This window comes from Mesoplodon mirus, assembly GCF_964341445.2.
Source record: "Mesoplodon mirus genome assembly, chromosome: 10".
Lineage (NCBI taxonomy): Eukaryota > Metazoa > Chordata > Mammalia > Artiodactyla > Ziphiidae > Mesoplodon > Mesoplodon mirus.
Window position 1 is genome coordinate 33139337 of NC_138986.1, and position 15336 is coordinate 33154672.

Below are 15336 nucleotides of genomic sequence, written 5' to 3' on the forward strand. Positions count from 1 at the left end.
GTGCACTTACTTTTTCCTCTGGCTGAGCTGCTCTTCCTCCAGATAGTCAGGTGACTCTCTCCATTACCTCATTCAAGGCTCTGAACAAGACTCACCTGTTTGTTTGTGAAGATCTTCATCAAGCACCCTAACTAAAAGGGTACCCCATTCACTCCAAATTCACTGAGGCTGCTCTATTTTTTCCTGGTGGCACTTTCACTATCTGATATTACATTATATATCTATTTGTGTTTTTTCAGCTTTATTAAAGTATAACTGGCAAATAAAATTGTAATATATTTAAAGTGTACACGTGATGATTTGATATACGTGTATGGTGTGAAAGCATTCCCACCATCGAGATAATTAACACATCTATCACTTCATATATTTACCATTTTTTGTGTGAGAATTCACAAGTTCTACTCTCCTGGTAAGTATCCATTATACAATAATGTATTATCAACTGTGGTCACTATGTTATATATTAGATCCTTAGACCTTATTCATTTTATAACTGAAAGTTTGCACAATTTTACCACCCTCTCCCAATTTCTCCCATTCCCTGCTCCCTGGCAACTACCATTGTACACTGTTTCCATGAGTTTGTTCGTTTTTAGATTACATCCATATGTGAAACATGCAGCTTTTTCTTTGTCTGGCAAAAACTGCTGAACACATTTGGAGAAGAAAAACTCCAAGAAACTCAAACTTGGCCTCATTGTAGAAGGGAGGAGAGGGCATTGAGCCTGGAAAGAGGGGTCAGATTGCAGAGGGTTTCTAATACTCTGCTAAAATATCTGAGCTTTCCTTGGTAGGCAGTGGAAAACCCTTGAGGGTATGTGAGCAATGCTGTACTGTCACAATGGTTAAAAGTTTATTGTATTTGTTTTGGTAAGAGATACTGGAGACTTGAACTAATATGTGGGTGAGTTAGTAATCACTTACTCACCATCCTCCATCTATGAAGAGGGATATCTCAGCCTCCTCCATCTATGTTTCAGAACCTTTTTTTCTTATCTCAGGGAGAAGTGCTTCTCTTCTCATCATACATAGGTCTTTACTTTGTTAATGAATGTTCCAAACTTTATGTGATGACTAGGGGGTCATGAAATCACTTTAGTGGGTTTTGACTACAGTTTCTTTTAATAATGCAAGAAAATAAAATTGAATAAAAGTTACAGTATATATTATATATGTATATCTAGCTAGCTAGCTAGCTAGATATCCACACACACATTTTTTGTGTTCTAGCTTCTGATTAAAAAAAGGTTTTCTTACAGTGGTTGCAATCAATAAAGTTTGAAAGCCATTGAACTAGCCACTGTGATTTCATACTTGATTCTTACAGTGTCCTTTGTATAAAAATATACTTAAATTACATAAATCATATAAAACAAAAAATGAAACAAATAATGAAAACACTTTTTTGTTGATCCTGCCAATCAATCAAGGTAGTGCTATTTCTTTCCCTTCTTCAAATTTCTTAGAGCTGTACACTCACACCCATGTGACCTAATGTCTGCTTCCACTCTTGATTGCCAAAATCCATCAAGGACCTGCACAGTTAATTGCCACTGTATGTACTTAGTCTCCCTTGGGAGAGCAGCATCCAATGCTCATTCGCTGCTGCTCTTTTCTCTCACTGTGTCAGTGGCAGTGTGGCCTCAGTTCCGTTGCCTCCCTCACAGCTCTTGTCTTGGCTCTTCTTTCTCTTCTGACTTCTCTAATGTACATAGTCTTGTCTTTCCTTCTTTCCATGTGCTCCCCTTGAGTAACATGACCCTGGGGAATCTTATCTATAATTCAGTTATTAACATATCTCTTCCTTCATCTGCCCTCCCAATTTTCAGGTTTTGATTTCTTGTGGCTATTTGCATATTTCATTCAGATAGACCTTTCATATCAATTTAACTTATTTGAAACATAAATTGTCTTTCTTCTATAGCAGCTCTCTCCTGGTTTCTATTTCAGTTAATGACCCCTCCATTTTGGGGCTCAACCTGGCTACAAATCCCTGGCTTCAAATCCTGCTTTGCTTAAACCTGTCATATCTAATTAGTTATCAACCCTGTAGAGCTGCATTCAACAATTTTCTCATATCCATCTCCTTGTCTCTATTCTTGTTGCTATTACCTACTTTCAGGTTCTAATTATCTTTTGCCTAAGCTAGTGCAATAGCTTTTTAATCAGTCTCTTTGCTTTTCTTATTTTCCTGTTTCATTTCATTATACTCAATTCTATCATAATAGTCTTCCTAAAGTGTGGCTCTCATCACATTAATCATTTTTTTAATAAAAATTTGTAGTGTTTCCTCATTACATAGAAAATTAAATAGCAATTTCTTAGACTGGTATTCACGGATTTCTACACTATGGTCTCCATTCTCTCATTCATTTTCTTCTGTAATTATGAAATTCTATTTGAACCTATGCTCCAAACTCTTAACAGTTCTTAAACATGATTTGTATTTTCTGCTGTTAAGCTTTTGCTCCTTAAATTTTCTACTATCTCCACCAGTAAAAACCCTTCAATCCACTGTAAATTTAATAATTTAAATACATTTAAAATTTATTATAAATACTCCTACTTCTTTAAATATGTTCTTTAAGTTTCCACAGTCAACTGTGGTACTTTGTGCCTCTGAATTATCTTTATATCTCAGTTGACCCCTCTGAAGACACCCATTTTACTGTGAGCCTCTCCAAGAGATGTTATGCTTCTTTTTTATATCTCCTGGAGCTTTTGCTATAGTCTGCCCAACAGGAAATTATCAATTAATTATTGAATTTTTCTAATCCAGATCATTTACATTTTAATAAACAATAAACAGCATTCTCTTGTTCAAAATCTGGTCATCAGAGGTAGATTAGGGAAAGGAAAATGATATTTTTCATACACCTACCACTTGGTGCTTGGATGAACAATAAGATCATGTATTTTATCCTCATCAATACATCACTTACCTAAAGATGTACATTTGAGACCCTATGCAAAACTTGTGACTCTGTTCAACCAAAAAGAGGTGCTTACAGAGGAATGGGAGACAATTACGTGAAAATGTTTTCAAAATGTAAACAAAGCCAGAGATGGAAAAAGAAACTTAGTGAGTATAGGTGGAAATAGTTCTTCATCTGAGTTGCTTCGTGTTTCTTATACACTCAAGATAAGGTGTCCAGGATTCTAATTCTGAACAAAGTGCCCTACATTCTTTTCAAAAGCAAGTTCTTAGAGAAATAAATGCCCTACAATGTAGAGATTGATGTCTATAAATCACTTAGCAGAAAGTATAGATAGCCTTAGCAAAAAGGTAAGTGAAAACACCTAGGGGTTTTCATCAATACATAAACAGTGCAGAATGTTCTGACAGCACTAAAATAAAATATGCCAGCGTTTGTTTCCCCTTATGGCTGTGTTTCCATGGTACCAAGCTCAGACTATCTTAACAGAGAGGGGGTTGTGATTCTGGGAGATACTGACTTACTCTGGAGTATAACAATAAGTCACCCTTCTTTAACTACATTATTTTTAAATTCTTTACCAATCATGAATTAAACACATAAAATGAATGGAAACAGCTACAAAATTTATATAATATGCATCAAACAATCCTTCATAGCTGAATTTATGGCAGAACTATATGCAAACACTAGACCTTTCTAAAAATTTATAAAATTATGCACATTTGTACATATATTATTTATTTCATAAATATAAGTTAGTATTGGTATTTACATTTTAATTAATAAGCATTATTTACCTGGGACAGAGTTTTAAAAGAAAAATGAACCATAGAGTACTATGTGCTCACTTTTGTCATGTTTTTATATTGTTTAAAAACTCTACCTTAAATTGAGATTTTTGTCTACATGAAAAGAATAGCCAAATCATAGAAAGCCCATGTGCTACACAGATGGTGTTACTGATTGGGAAACATGGTAATATTTTGCAATCTTACTTGTTGCTGGAAGAAATCAGAGGGCAAGCACATTGCTGACAGTCATCTGGCAATCCCTTGACAACGCCATAATATCCAAGAACACATTGTTCACAGAAGTCACCAGCAGTGTGATGTTGACAATTCTGTAAAGGAAGAGGGATGTTTGTTTTTAAATTAATGAAAGAATATAATTTATCATACAGCTCCCCACCTATGAGTTTGTGTGCTCCTGTGAACACACATGCGCATGTGCACACACATATCACTGAGAGAGAACTCAGTTCTTAAACATATTGATACATATTTTTAAAGAAGCTCTTTGATTTGAGAAATGAATACTGGGCTGTTGTAGCTATACTGACAAGAATTTCTCTTCTCTTTTCCCTACATCAATCTCTGCATTAATTTTTCTCTTACTCTAATCTGGGAAATAGACTTCACAAATTTCTAAAATTTATTGTATCATCTGGCTATTTACATTTCTGCTCTACAAGTTGTTAAAAAAGTGCTAAAAATCCTGGGCCCTTGGTGCATACCCATCAGTGGGCTTTTTGAAACCAAACCAAGGTGGAAAACATAAATATTTTAAGAGGCAGAAATAGCAAAAAAAAAAAAAAAAAAAGTCAGCCTAGTTACCACATTAAGAATGTTATTCACCTAATTCTTGCCAAATGTTGATCATTCTTTATAGATAGAGAGTACCCAACCTAAAACCAGGGATCTCAAGTCAATATTTTCTTTTTATGTTTGCATAGTAAGAGGCACTTGGGTAATATGCTTTAAGACACTTCCATAAGAAAATGAGAACAGTTTCAGAATATTGTGTAAACAGTTTTGAAATTAAAATTCTCACAAAGTGGAATTTTATTTAACAATATATTTAGCAATTATTCATGCAATAAGGACTTAGGAAGAGCTGCAAGCCAGGTACTGAGAAAGGCACCGGGAGGAATCAAATGAGGGAATAGGTAAAATAACATTCTAACCTATAAGAATTTATTTCCACTTTTGGAAAAAATTTTTTAAAAGGCAAATAAAAAACATGGCAAATAAGAAATGTGTAACTTAGTGGAAATGGGACAGTTGACTTTAGGAGTTGAGAAAAAGGAAGAAATAGAAGGAATTTAGAGTTGGATTTTAGCTTGATTTTATAAAACCACATTTGGAATGGTCAGAAGGGTAATTTCTTATAAATAGTATTTTTTAAAAGGTTAAGAAGCAAAAATGTCAGTAACAAAATAAATGTATATATATGCTAGTGAACCCATCTCCTGATCAGCTCAGCTGGAACCACATAGCCACCTGTGAGCTCTACAGTAAATTTTCCATATGCTGGGCTCTTTGCTTTATTCAATTAATCTAGAAGAACATATTTATTTTTCATGTGTCATCTAATGGCCAGTGTTTGGTATGGTATGTGCGGTCATTCACCACAAACAATAACTGAAGTCTCTTCCTCTGACTTTTTTTATGTTTATAAAAAACATAAACATTCTCTGGGGAGAAACCATGCCATTATCACAATGAATTTCAGAATACCATGGGATTTCTTTTTCATTCTTTGTTGTTATATTTGAAAATACATTGTGTTGCTTACAGATAGATTTTATAATTCACTCTTAAATGGATCCAGTTTTCTATATGATAGGATGCAAATCTCAAATCTTCTAATTCTCCAACTCACTCTCAGCAGATGTTAGCCCTCTATTTTCAGGGAAAAGGAAGCCCTCATTGGGTGTTCCCTTAGCTTCCTGCCAAACAACACACCATCTTGTCTGCATTACTTTCCATCCCTTCGACATTTAGTTCTGTCCACAAGAAGTGGTGTGTTGTTCTCTGTCTAAAGCTTCTCTCTTCCTAAACTCTGGTTTAGGAAGAAGGCCCTCCTGTCTCCCATTTCCTCCAGCACCTGCATTTTCTCCTTCTTTGATGGCTTATTTCCATTGACAGTTGAGGTTGGTCAAGCTTTTCTTATCTTAAAAAAATCTCTGGGGTTTCTGGACAACTTTCATCCTATGTTTGATAGGCTTTCTAAAAGCATTGTTCACATTGCTGGTCTCTACTTCCTCATCTCCCTTTCACCTCTTCATTCTTTAAACAGTCTCTCTCTCTCTCTCTCTCTCTCTCTCTCTCTCTCTCTCTCTATATATATATATATATATATATATATATATATATATATATGTATATATTTATTATTTCCCATTATAGCTTATTACAAGATATTGAGTATAGTTCCCTGTGCTATATAGTAGGTCCTTTTTGTTTATCTATTTTATATATAGTAGTGTGTACATGTTCATTCCAGACTCCTAACTTGTCTATTCCCCTCCCCCAAACAGGCTTCTGGTTTCACTGCTGAAAGATAAGTCCAGACTCATGCATAAGATCTTTGTTGCTAAATCAAAATTTACTGACAATAATCAGTCTTCATGATATATGAATTATCTGCAGCAGCTGATACTTCTGGCCACTCTTTCTTTGAAATTTCCTCTTCCTATGGGTTCTTTAATAGAACAGTATGTAGATTGTTTTCCTACCTCTATGGCTACTCTTTCTAACCCTCCTTCATTGATTCTTCTTCCCCTTTCTGTTGAGTAAGACTGGGATCCTTGATTCTAATTTTGGCTCTTATCTCTTTTCTTTCCTACATTTTCTACCTTGGTGATTTTAACTGTTACTAGAACTTCAGCTATCTTCTATGTACCCCAAACTCTAAATTTTATATATTCTGCTTAGATATCTATCTCTAATGAGTTCCACACTTATGTTTCTAATTGCTTCTTAGCTAGGTCTTATTGCATAATGCAAAAGCATTTGAATTTGAGATGTCAAAAATCAAGCTAATCTTTTTTAAAACCTGCTAATACTCCTGCATTTCCCATTTCATTCACTATCATCTCTCCTGCATGGCAAGGAAGACCTTTATAATCTGACTTCTGTTTACCCCTCCAGCCTTCTGTCTAGCCACTGTAAACTTTGCACTCTATGCTAAACCCATATGCGGCCATCTGAAATTCTCAAATTATGCAGTGCTCTCTCACCTCTAGGAATTTTCATATGCAAATCCCTTGCTCTGGAATGTTTTTCCTCCTCTTGCCTGGTTAACACCTATTCATTCAGCTCTCATTTTCACTGTTGCTTTCTCTAATAAACATTCCCTGATGCCCGAAGTCTGGGCTAAATGCTCCATCTAGCTCAACACAGTGACTGAAATATATTGACATTCAATGACTTTTTTTTTTTTTTTTTTCGGTACGCGGGCCTCTCACTGTTGTGGCCTCTCCCGTTGCGGAGCGCATGCTCCAGACTCACAGGCTCAGCGGCCATGGCTCACGGGCCCAGCCGCTCCACGGCATGTGGGATCTTCCTCAACCAGGGCACGAACCCGTGTCCCCTGCATCGGCAGGCGGACTCTCAACCACTGTGCCACCAGGGAAGCCCTCAATGACTATTTTGAATGACTACATAAATGAATGCATGTTCTAGGTATTATAGAGGAAACTGGTCAGTCTTCTTAAGATGAAAAAGGCCAAGCTTCAAGTCTGATGACTTTGCAGAAAGGTGGTTAGTAGGGAAAGAGGATTTGTCATATTTGGATATTGATTTAAGTACCATAATCCTCTCTTATTCAATCATCCAAAGGAACCACTCTCTTTTAGCAATAAAATAGCCATTCCATATTTAACAGTAGCATGGTGAGTGATAATGGTTCCAAGATAAAATAATTATCTATGCATTGCAGTCTCAAATCTTTCAGCAAGGTGCCAAATGATGAATAAGTGTCAAATGGGGAGTGTTTTAAGAACATACTTTATAGTTACAGAAATGAACATGTGCCCCCAAATATATGGAATCTAGAACAATAATTGTCAGCTTTTGCCTTTGTAAAAAAGCTAACTGCATGAGTTATTTTATGTAACCTCCTATAACATTGATAACGGAATCAAAACAATAATGCTAATCATTACTAAAAAATACAGAGATTAAAAAATATGGTTTGCCTCTGAAAAATATGGTTTGCCTCTTTTATACCTACAACTCTGTATAATTTCTTCACAGAGAAAGCAAATATTTTAACTTTCTTTGGACAGTCAATCTTTCACAGGGTTGCTGACATACTAAACTTGGTTAACGGAATCAAATGTCCCTGTTAGGTCCACAAACACAGCACATAAATCATGATGCTATTTTTGAAACTTTTTGACATCGACCTTTCGTATGACTTTCCTGTCTGGTCTGAAATAGTGGACATAATATTTCTCTTGTATAGAAATTAATCTTTAGGAAAAAGTTTTAGATGCCTAATGAGAAGTTTAATTATCTCAAGATTAACATGTGCTACTATCTTTTCAATAGTAGATTAGAATATATGACATTTGTTTTTGTTTTTGTTTTTTGTACATGGGAAAACTGGTGGCATATATTCTTTCCACTAGATCAAATGAATATTATATTTATATTTGGTATCTTAAAACTAAGGTGAGAAGTTCCTTAACCTTCTTTCCTTATAGGGATGCCTCTACACATTCCTTGACATATTATTAAATGCATGGATTCTTATAAGGCAGCCCTTTTCATTGTGTATAACTACAAGCTATAAAGTTTTTCCTTATGCTGAATGAAAACTTATTTCACTCTGATTTTTAGTCAGTGATCCAAATTCAGCCTTCTGAAGCTATGCAGATTAAGTCTAATTCCCATTTCCTGGGGAAAGTCCTCAAATATCTAAAGAACACTATTATTTCCTAAATCTTTTTTCAATCTAAATATCTTTTTTCCCCCAAGCTAAACAGCTAACAACCCTGGTTACTCAGAATTTCTCTTAAAATAGAGATTATAAATTTTGCAAATATATTTAATGTACTTCCTTCCTTGATCTTGATCTCATACAAATGAATCTGTAGTCAAGTAAGAACTCCTATTTCACAGAAATTGCTACTATGTGTCATTTCCTTTGTTCTCTCCCTTAAACACTAGAATATAAACTCCTAGAGGGCAATGTTCACACATTCCTCATCATTATTTTCCCAGCACCCACCACAGTGCCTGAACTTTGGAAATACTTATTAACAAATGCCTCAAGGATGAATAAACAAGTGAGCCTACCTAAGTTCAAAACTTATTCTATTAATTTCATCTCGTTAATTGTAGCTCATAGTTCCACCTACCAGGCTCTTTTTGATTCTTGACCACCATTCAACACAGTAGGTATAACTTCTAGCTTTACATCATCTGAATATTTGATAGGTCTCATCCAAATCACTGATAAAGATTTTGAAAATGACAGGGTCAAGAACAAATCCTATGCCTCATCATTGGAGACATCTCTAGAGCTTATTCGAGGTCAGGCTGTTCAGCAACTTCTAACTTCTGTTAACTGATTACCACTTGTACCATATTTTCAACCATGTTTGTGAGGATATAATGAAACATTCTATCAAATGCCTATTTAAACAAACCAGAGTTTGAACCATAGATCTAACCCTTATAGGCTTATGACTTAAGCAAATTATATAATTTCTCTCAGCATCAGTTCATCAACTGTATTAGAAGGAATAATCCTGTCTGTCTCATAAATTTACTGTAAGAATAAATGAGAAAAGATCTATCTACAGTGGCAAGCCCTGGTTCTGGTACATATATACGGTTGGACACATGGTAGCTGTTACCATTTTTACTAAATTTGACATATGATTTATCACACTGTCTGATGAATTTGAAATTATACTGAGATTCAGGGACCTAGAGTCTCAGATATTATATACATAGTAACTCTAGCAATTAGTTTGATATGTTTTGTTTTTGAGGGAACCTATTCTGATTCCTAATAAGCACTGTTTATGTTTCACTGGAGATCGAAATCAATGTTTCTCATATTCTACAATACTTTCCTTTATAAAACTTGGAATGGGGCTTCCCTGGTGGCGCAGTGGTTGAGAGTCCGCCTGCCGATGCAGGGGACACAGGTTCGTGCCCCGGTCCGGGAAGATCCCACATGCCGCGGAGCAGCTGGGTCCGTGAGCCATGGCCGCTGAGCCTGCGCATCCGGAGCCTGTGCTCCTCAACAGGAGAGGCCACAACAGTGAGAGGCCCACGTACCACAAAACAAAAACAAAAACAAAAACCTGGAATGACATTTCACTGCTTTCCATCCTGTGACAAATTTCATATTTTCATGATTTTGCAAATATTTTTCATATATGGCTCTTAATCACACTGCAGATTCTATCAGTATTCTAGGGTATAATTCACCTGGACCTTCAAATCAAACTCATTTAATCAGCTAAAAGTGTGATTACTCTCTCTCACAATCTCCAGGTACCGTGTTGCAGTGGATTTGAAACCCGAGTCTAATGCTTTTTAGCCAAGGCTCTGTAAGTTAACTTTTTTTAGGATTAATTTTCAGAGTTATAATAAAATGCTAATGATTCCTATCTTGGTAAGAGGTCAGATAGATTAAATAAGATAAGGTTTATAAAACACCTTAAATACAGTAGATTATAGTTATGAGATTATTTACTGAGGATATAGCTAATTGATTAACCACAGATACTGAAATGTTACAGACAACAGGGCAGATCAATCATAGAGATTTATTTTATCCTTTTCATTTTAAAATAAGAATTGTGATAGAGTGAAAATATTTTCACAGACCATTTGGTCTTGAGAAGTTATTTGCACTAGCTGGGACTTCAATTTTTCCACGTAAAATATAGGACAAATAATATTGACTAGAGAGCTATAGTGATAATTAAATGAGAATATATATGTTTATAAATAAATATAGGCATAGATGTGTGTGTGTTATATAAACTCTGAAAACTCTATCTATCTATCTATGTGATTGTGTATGTGTGTACTGATTAGTATTAATTCACCTACCTCTTCTCCCCCTTCTGGCTTGGGGTTCAATATTATGTAGGTTTTACTCCTCCATTTTGAAGAAAATTTTCCTTAAGGGGTAATGGTCACTGAGCTATTGGTAATAACATGCCTATGTGTAGGAATTATTAGCACCTACAAAGAAGCAACAGCTCTCTTGTAAGTGTCATGAGGAATTATGAAGAGAAAAATGATGTGGGTTTTATTTAACAGTTGAAATGCCTAGGCTGTGAAGTTTTCTATAGTTTTGTTTCTTCTCTACCCCTTATTTTTGAAGAAAGGAATAAAGAAAAAAGAAAAACAAGTGAGAAAATCTAGTATAGCGCTGGATATAACAGTGGTTTTTACATTAATTTTTGATTATTTATCATCTGATTGGTTCTTAGACTATAAATAGTGGCTAACATGTATGGTAATGATCATCTTTATCATCAACAATCATCATAGCTATCACTTCCACTATAGAGCTTATCATGTGCTAATTAATGTTCTAAGCCTTTTATCTAGTATTTCACTGAATCCATAGAAAAACTCTATGAGTAGGTATTATTCTTATCTTCATTTTATAAGTGAGGAAATTAAGACACCACTGAGGCTAAATAAATTGACTAGGCCCACACAGCCCAAAAGGGATGAAGCCAGGATTTGAATCAAGGCAGTCTGATCAGAGTCATGCTTATAACCACTATACCAACATAGAGGGCATTGCACTGTGTAGTGGATATTATATTAAACTGGGAAACACAGTACAAATAGTAAAGAAATCAGTATGCTTCAGTTGCCTCAGTTATAGCATCGGAGTAATAATAGCTATTTTCTATTTGCCTCATGGGGCTGTTTCAAAGATAAACAAAGTTGTCTAAATTCAGAAGTTATAAGTTCCCTGAAGGAAAATATAAAAATTCAGAGCACAGCAATTTGTACTAGCTGTGCATGTTTGATGCACCTATGTATTTATTTTTTACTTCATCTAGGGATATCTCAGAAAATAGACCTCTAATTAGGATCCTTAAGGCACAAAAATAGATATAATAGGCTATTGGTCAAAACAGGACAATATAATGACAGCAACTTTTTATTCTAAATAAAAATGAAAGTAAACTGTATATTTTGTGAATGCTTCTAAATTATTCATATGGAGTGACATTACTATTAAAGATTCCAGCGACTATCGCATAAGAAAGAAAAATGCATTTAATTCCCACTTAAGAATGCATAAGTTAACCACCTCCCTGAAATTATCTATTGAATTTTACAAGCCAGTAGATTGGTGAAAAAAATGTTACACTTAAACCAAATCATGATTATTTCAAGAATTCAAGGATGGGTAAGACCTTCACCTCCACTCCAGTCCTCACAAATAAGCATATGATAAATTTCCATACTCTGTCTTGATTGAAAGAAGATATATTTAAGAAGTCAGGAATAAAAAGAAGTTTTCTTAACATGATAAAAAATATTTACCTTAAACTAATCACCAGCATCATACTTCGTGGTGAAAGACCTGAGGCTTTTGTATTAAAATCAGCAATAAGATAGGAAGCTGACTACCCTCCTATTTAACATTTTTGGGGAGACTTAATCAATGCAAACAATGAATTATTATACTAGATATAGCTCTGGCAAGGAAGACACAATTATAGTTATTGCAAGTATTATTGTTGTAAATATAAAAATAACTGAAAGAATCAAGCAAGAAACTTCTAGAACTAGAAAAAAAAGTGGCTGGATATCAAACACATGTAAAAAATATATTTTGTCAATATTTACCAGTAATGACCACTTAATAAATATACTGGAACAAAAAAAATGTAATGCTCACCATTAAAAAGAAAATGTTAGGTAAATGGCAATAATTTTAACATAACAAATGCATATCCCATATGGATAATATTAAAAACTGTGAGACACAAAATGTTTGAATAGAGAAGAGTATCATTCCTGGGTTTAGGGAGGAAAGCTGAATACTGTAAAGATAGCAATTCTTTACAAACAGGTTTAATGCATTTTCATTAAAAATTCCAGTAATATTTTTGGGGGAAGAGATTAAAATAGTGAATCAAAATGTCATTTGGAAGAATATATAAGTAATCAAGTTAAGAAAATTAGGCAAAGAAGAATAGTAAAGGGTCTTACTTTACCAGAATTTATAACGTACTATAAAATGAAGGTAATCAGAACATTATAATAGGAAATAAAAGGTAAGCAGAAAAGAATAGATGATCCTTTAAATGTATCTTAAAATGAACAAAACAAATGTGTATATATTCAGATACCATGATGTGTCAAGGAGAAAAGGAAATATTAACAAATAAATGTTTCTTTAAAGTAACATATTGAAGGAAAATTATCTCTCCACATTATAATAAATTCTGTAAAGATTAAAGAGTTGGATCTAAAATTTAATCATAGAAATAATGGTAAATATTGTGAGATCTCAGTATAGATATTGAAAGTCATTGCCTGGGTGAGATCACCATGAGAATGAGTGTAGTCAGACAAGCAAATTGCTCCAAGGATTGAATCCTAGGAACAGCAGTATATTGATTTCAGGTAATGAGGAGAAAACAGCAAAGAGGACTGAGAAGGAGCAGCCATCTAGCTTGAAAAACCCTAGAATATCATGCCCAGAAAAGCAAACTGAACAAAAGCTTCGAGAGGAATGGCTGCTGCAGAGGAGCAAATGCTGCTGATAAATCAAGTACAATGAAGAGCTGAACACTAGTAGTTGGTATGCATATAGTGGTGGAGGAAAAGCCTGATTTTAGTAGTTCAAGGGAGAATGGTAGGAGAGAAATTGTAGACAAGAGTATAAACTCTTCTCTATGTGAAAGGAGAGGAATGAAGTGGTAAAAATCAAGAGGGGAAGTGAAATCAAGAGAGATTTATTTATTTGTTTGTTTATTTATTTATTTTTAAGATAGAAGAAGTACCAAAAAGTGATTCAGAAGGGAGGGGAGAGTAGGCATGGCCAGAGTGATGTCCTTGAATCAGAGTGATGTCCTTGAGTGGGAGGGAGGGCTGGGATCTAGAGCATAGGTGGCAGAGTTGGTCTTTTCTACAAACAGGAACAGTTCATCCAAATTGGTGGAAAAACCAGAGTAATTGCACACAGATGCAGAAAGGTAGATGCATGTGTTAGTGGGAGCTTGGGTTAGTTCTCTTCTGATTGTTTATAATTTCTCAGTGAAATAAGAAGAAACAAGGCCATCAACTGAAAGTAAGGATGGAAATGGGTCTGGGAAGGGTTTGGGATTTGAAGAGAGATGAGAAGGTAGGAAATTATCATGCAGGAATGGGAGAGAGGCACTGGACTGGAGAAACGTGGCATGATGGAAGAGCAGAATAAAGGTTCCCTTTGAAGTGAGTGATAGTGAACATACAGTGAGACTAATCAGCATAGTCGACTATTTTCCAGAGCCACATTCAGATTAGAAGGCATAGGTATTGGAGGAGTAGGATTTAACCTATTCCTAAAGGAGTGGTAATAAGAGAAATGAACATTACAAAGCAGTGATATTAAAGAAGGGTCATGGGACTTCCCTGGTGGTGCAGTGCTTAAGAATCTGCCTGCCAATGCAGGGGACACGGGTTCGATCCCTGGTCCAGGAAGATCCCACATGCCACAGAGCAACTAAGCCCGTGTACCACAACTACTGAGCTTGTGCTCAAGAGCCCACAAGCCGCAACTACTGAACCTGTGTGCTGCAACTACTGAAGCCCGCGCGCCTAGAGCCCGTGCTCTGCAACGAGAGGAGCCACCGCAATGAGAAGCCTGCACTCGCCTCAACTAGAGAAAGTCTGTGCAAAGCAACGAAGATCCAACACAGCCAGAAAAAAAAAAGGGTCATGAATATTAAGCTGCTTAAGAAAGTGAGGGCATGAGAAACATAAGGAAAGATAAAGATGTGAGTGTCGATGACGAGACAAAATGTTGACATTGAAGTACTAAGAAGAAGTGAACTGGAAAGAAAAGAAACGGTGGTCAAAGAGAGAATAGTTGACATTGAGACTATAGAGGCACTCAGTTCCTGGTAATGACAAGTTCTCAGACAGGCTCATGGAGTGAGGACAAGACATGGGACGAGTCCATTTTATGAGCATCAAAATCACCAGGAATTATGATAGGAGTGGTGCTAGAGTGAACGGCAATGATACAAAGGAAAAATCTTCAAGGAATGAGGTGGGTGACCTGAGGGTTAGTAAATGGCTTCAACAAGCAGGTGTAGTGGGCAAATGGATGGAGACCTGAGATTCAAAACTAGGTGTTGTTACAGAAGAGAAAACACGGATGACCTGAAAGTGGCAGCAAGGAGCAGGGCCACTGCCCTGCCCTCAAGCTCAGGGAAATGAAGAGTGTGAGAAAAAACAGCGGCTTCCACTTGAGAGCACTGCCAAGGGAGTAGTGTGTTGGGAAACCAGGTTTCAGTTTGAGCAAATAAAGAGGACCTCTAAAGAAGAGGGAGATTACATAGGGGAGTTTGCTGATGTCTGGTCATGAGTTCCACAAAGCTCCATGAAAGAGTTTCAGG

The 15336-nt window shown here is 35.7% G+C and overlaps 1 protein-coding gene across 1 annotated transcript in view; it reads right to left on the reverse strand.

Moving 5' to 3' along the window:
* The window catches only part of LAMA2 (laminin subunit alpha 2), a 610104-nt gene that overhangs the window by 169864 nt on the left and 424904 nt on the right, over positions 1 to 15336 (reverse strand). Inside the window, exon 30 of the mRNA XM_082634259.1 lies at positions 3938 to 4062. Coding sequence (XP_082490385.1) covers positions 3938 to 4062 — 125 coding nt within the window. The remainder of the gene's footprint in view (positions 1 to 3937; positions 4063 to 15336) is intronic.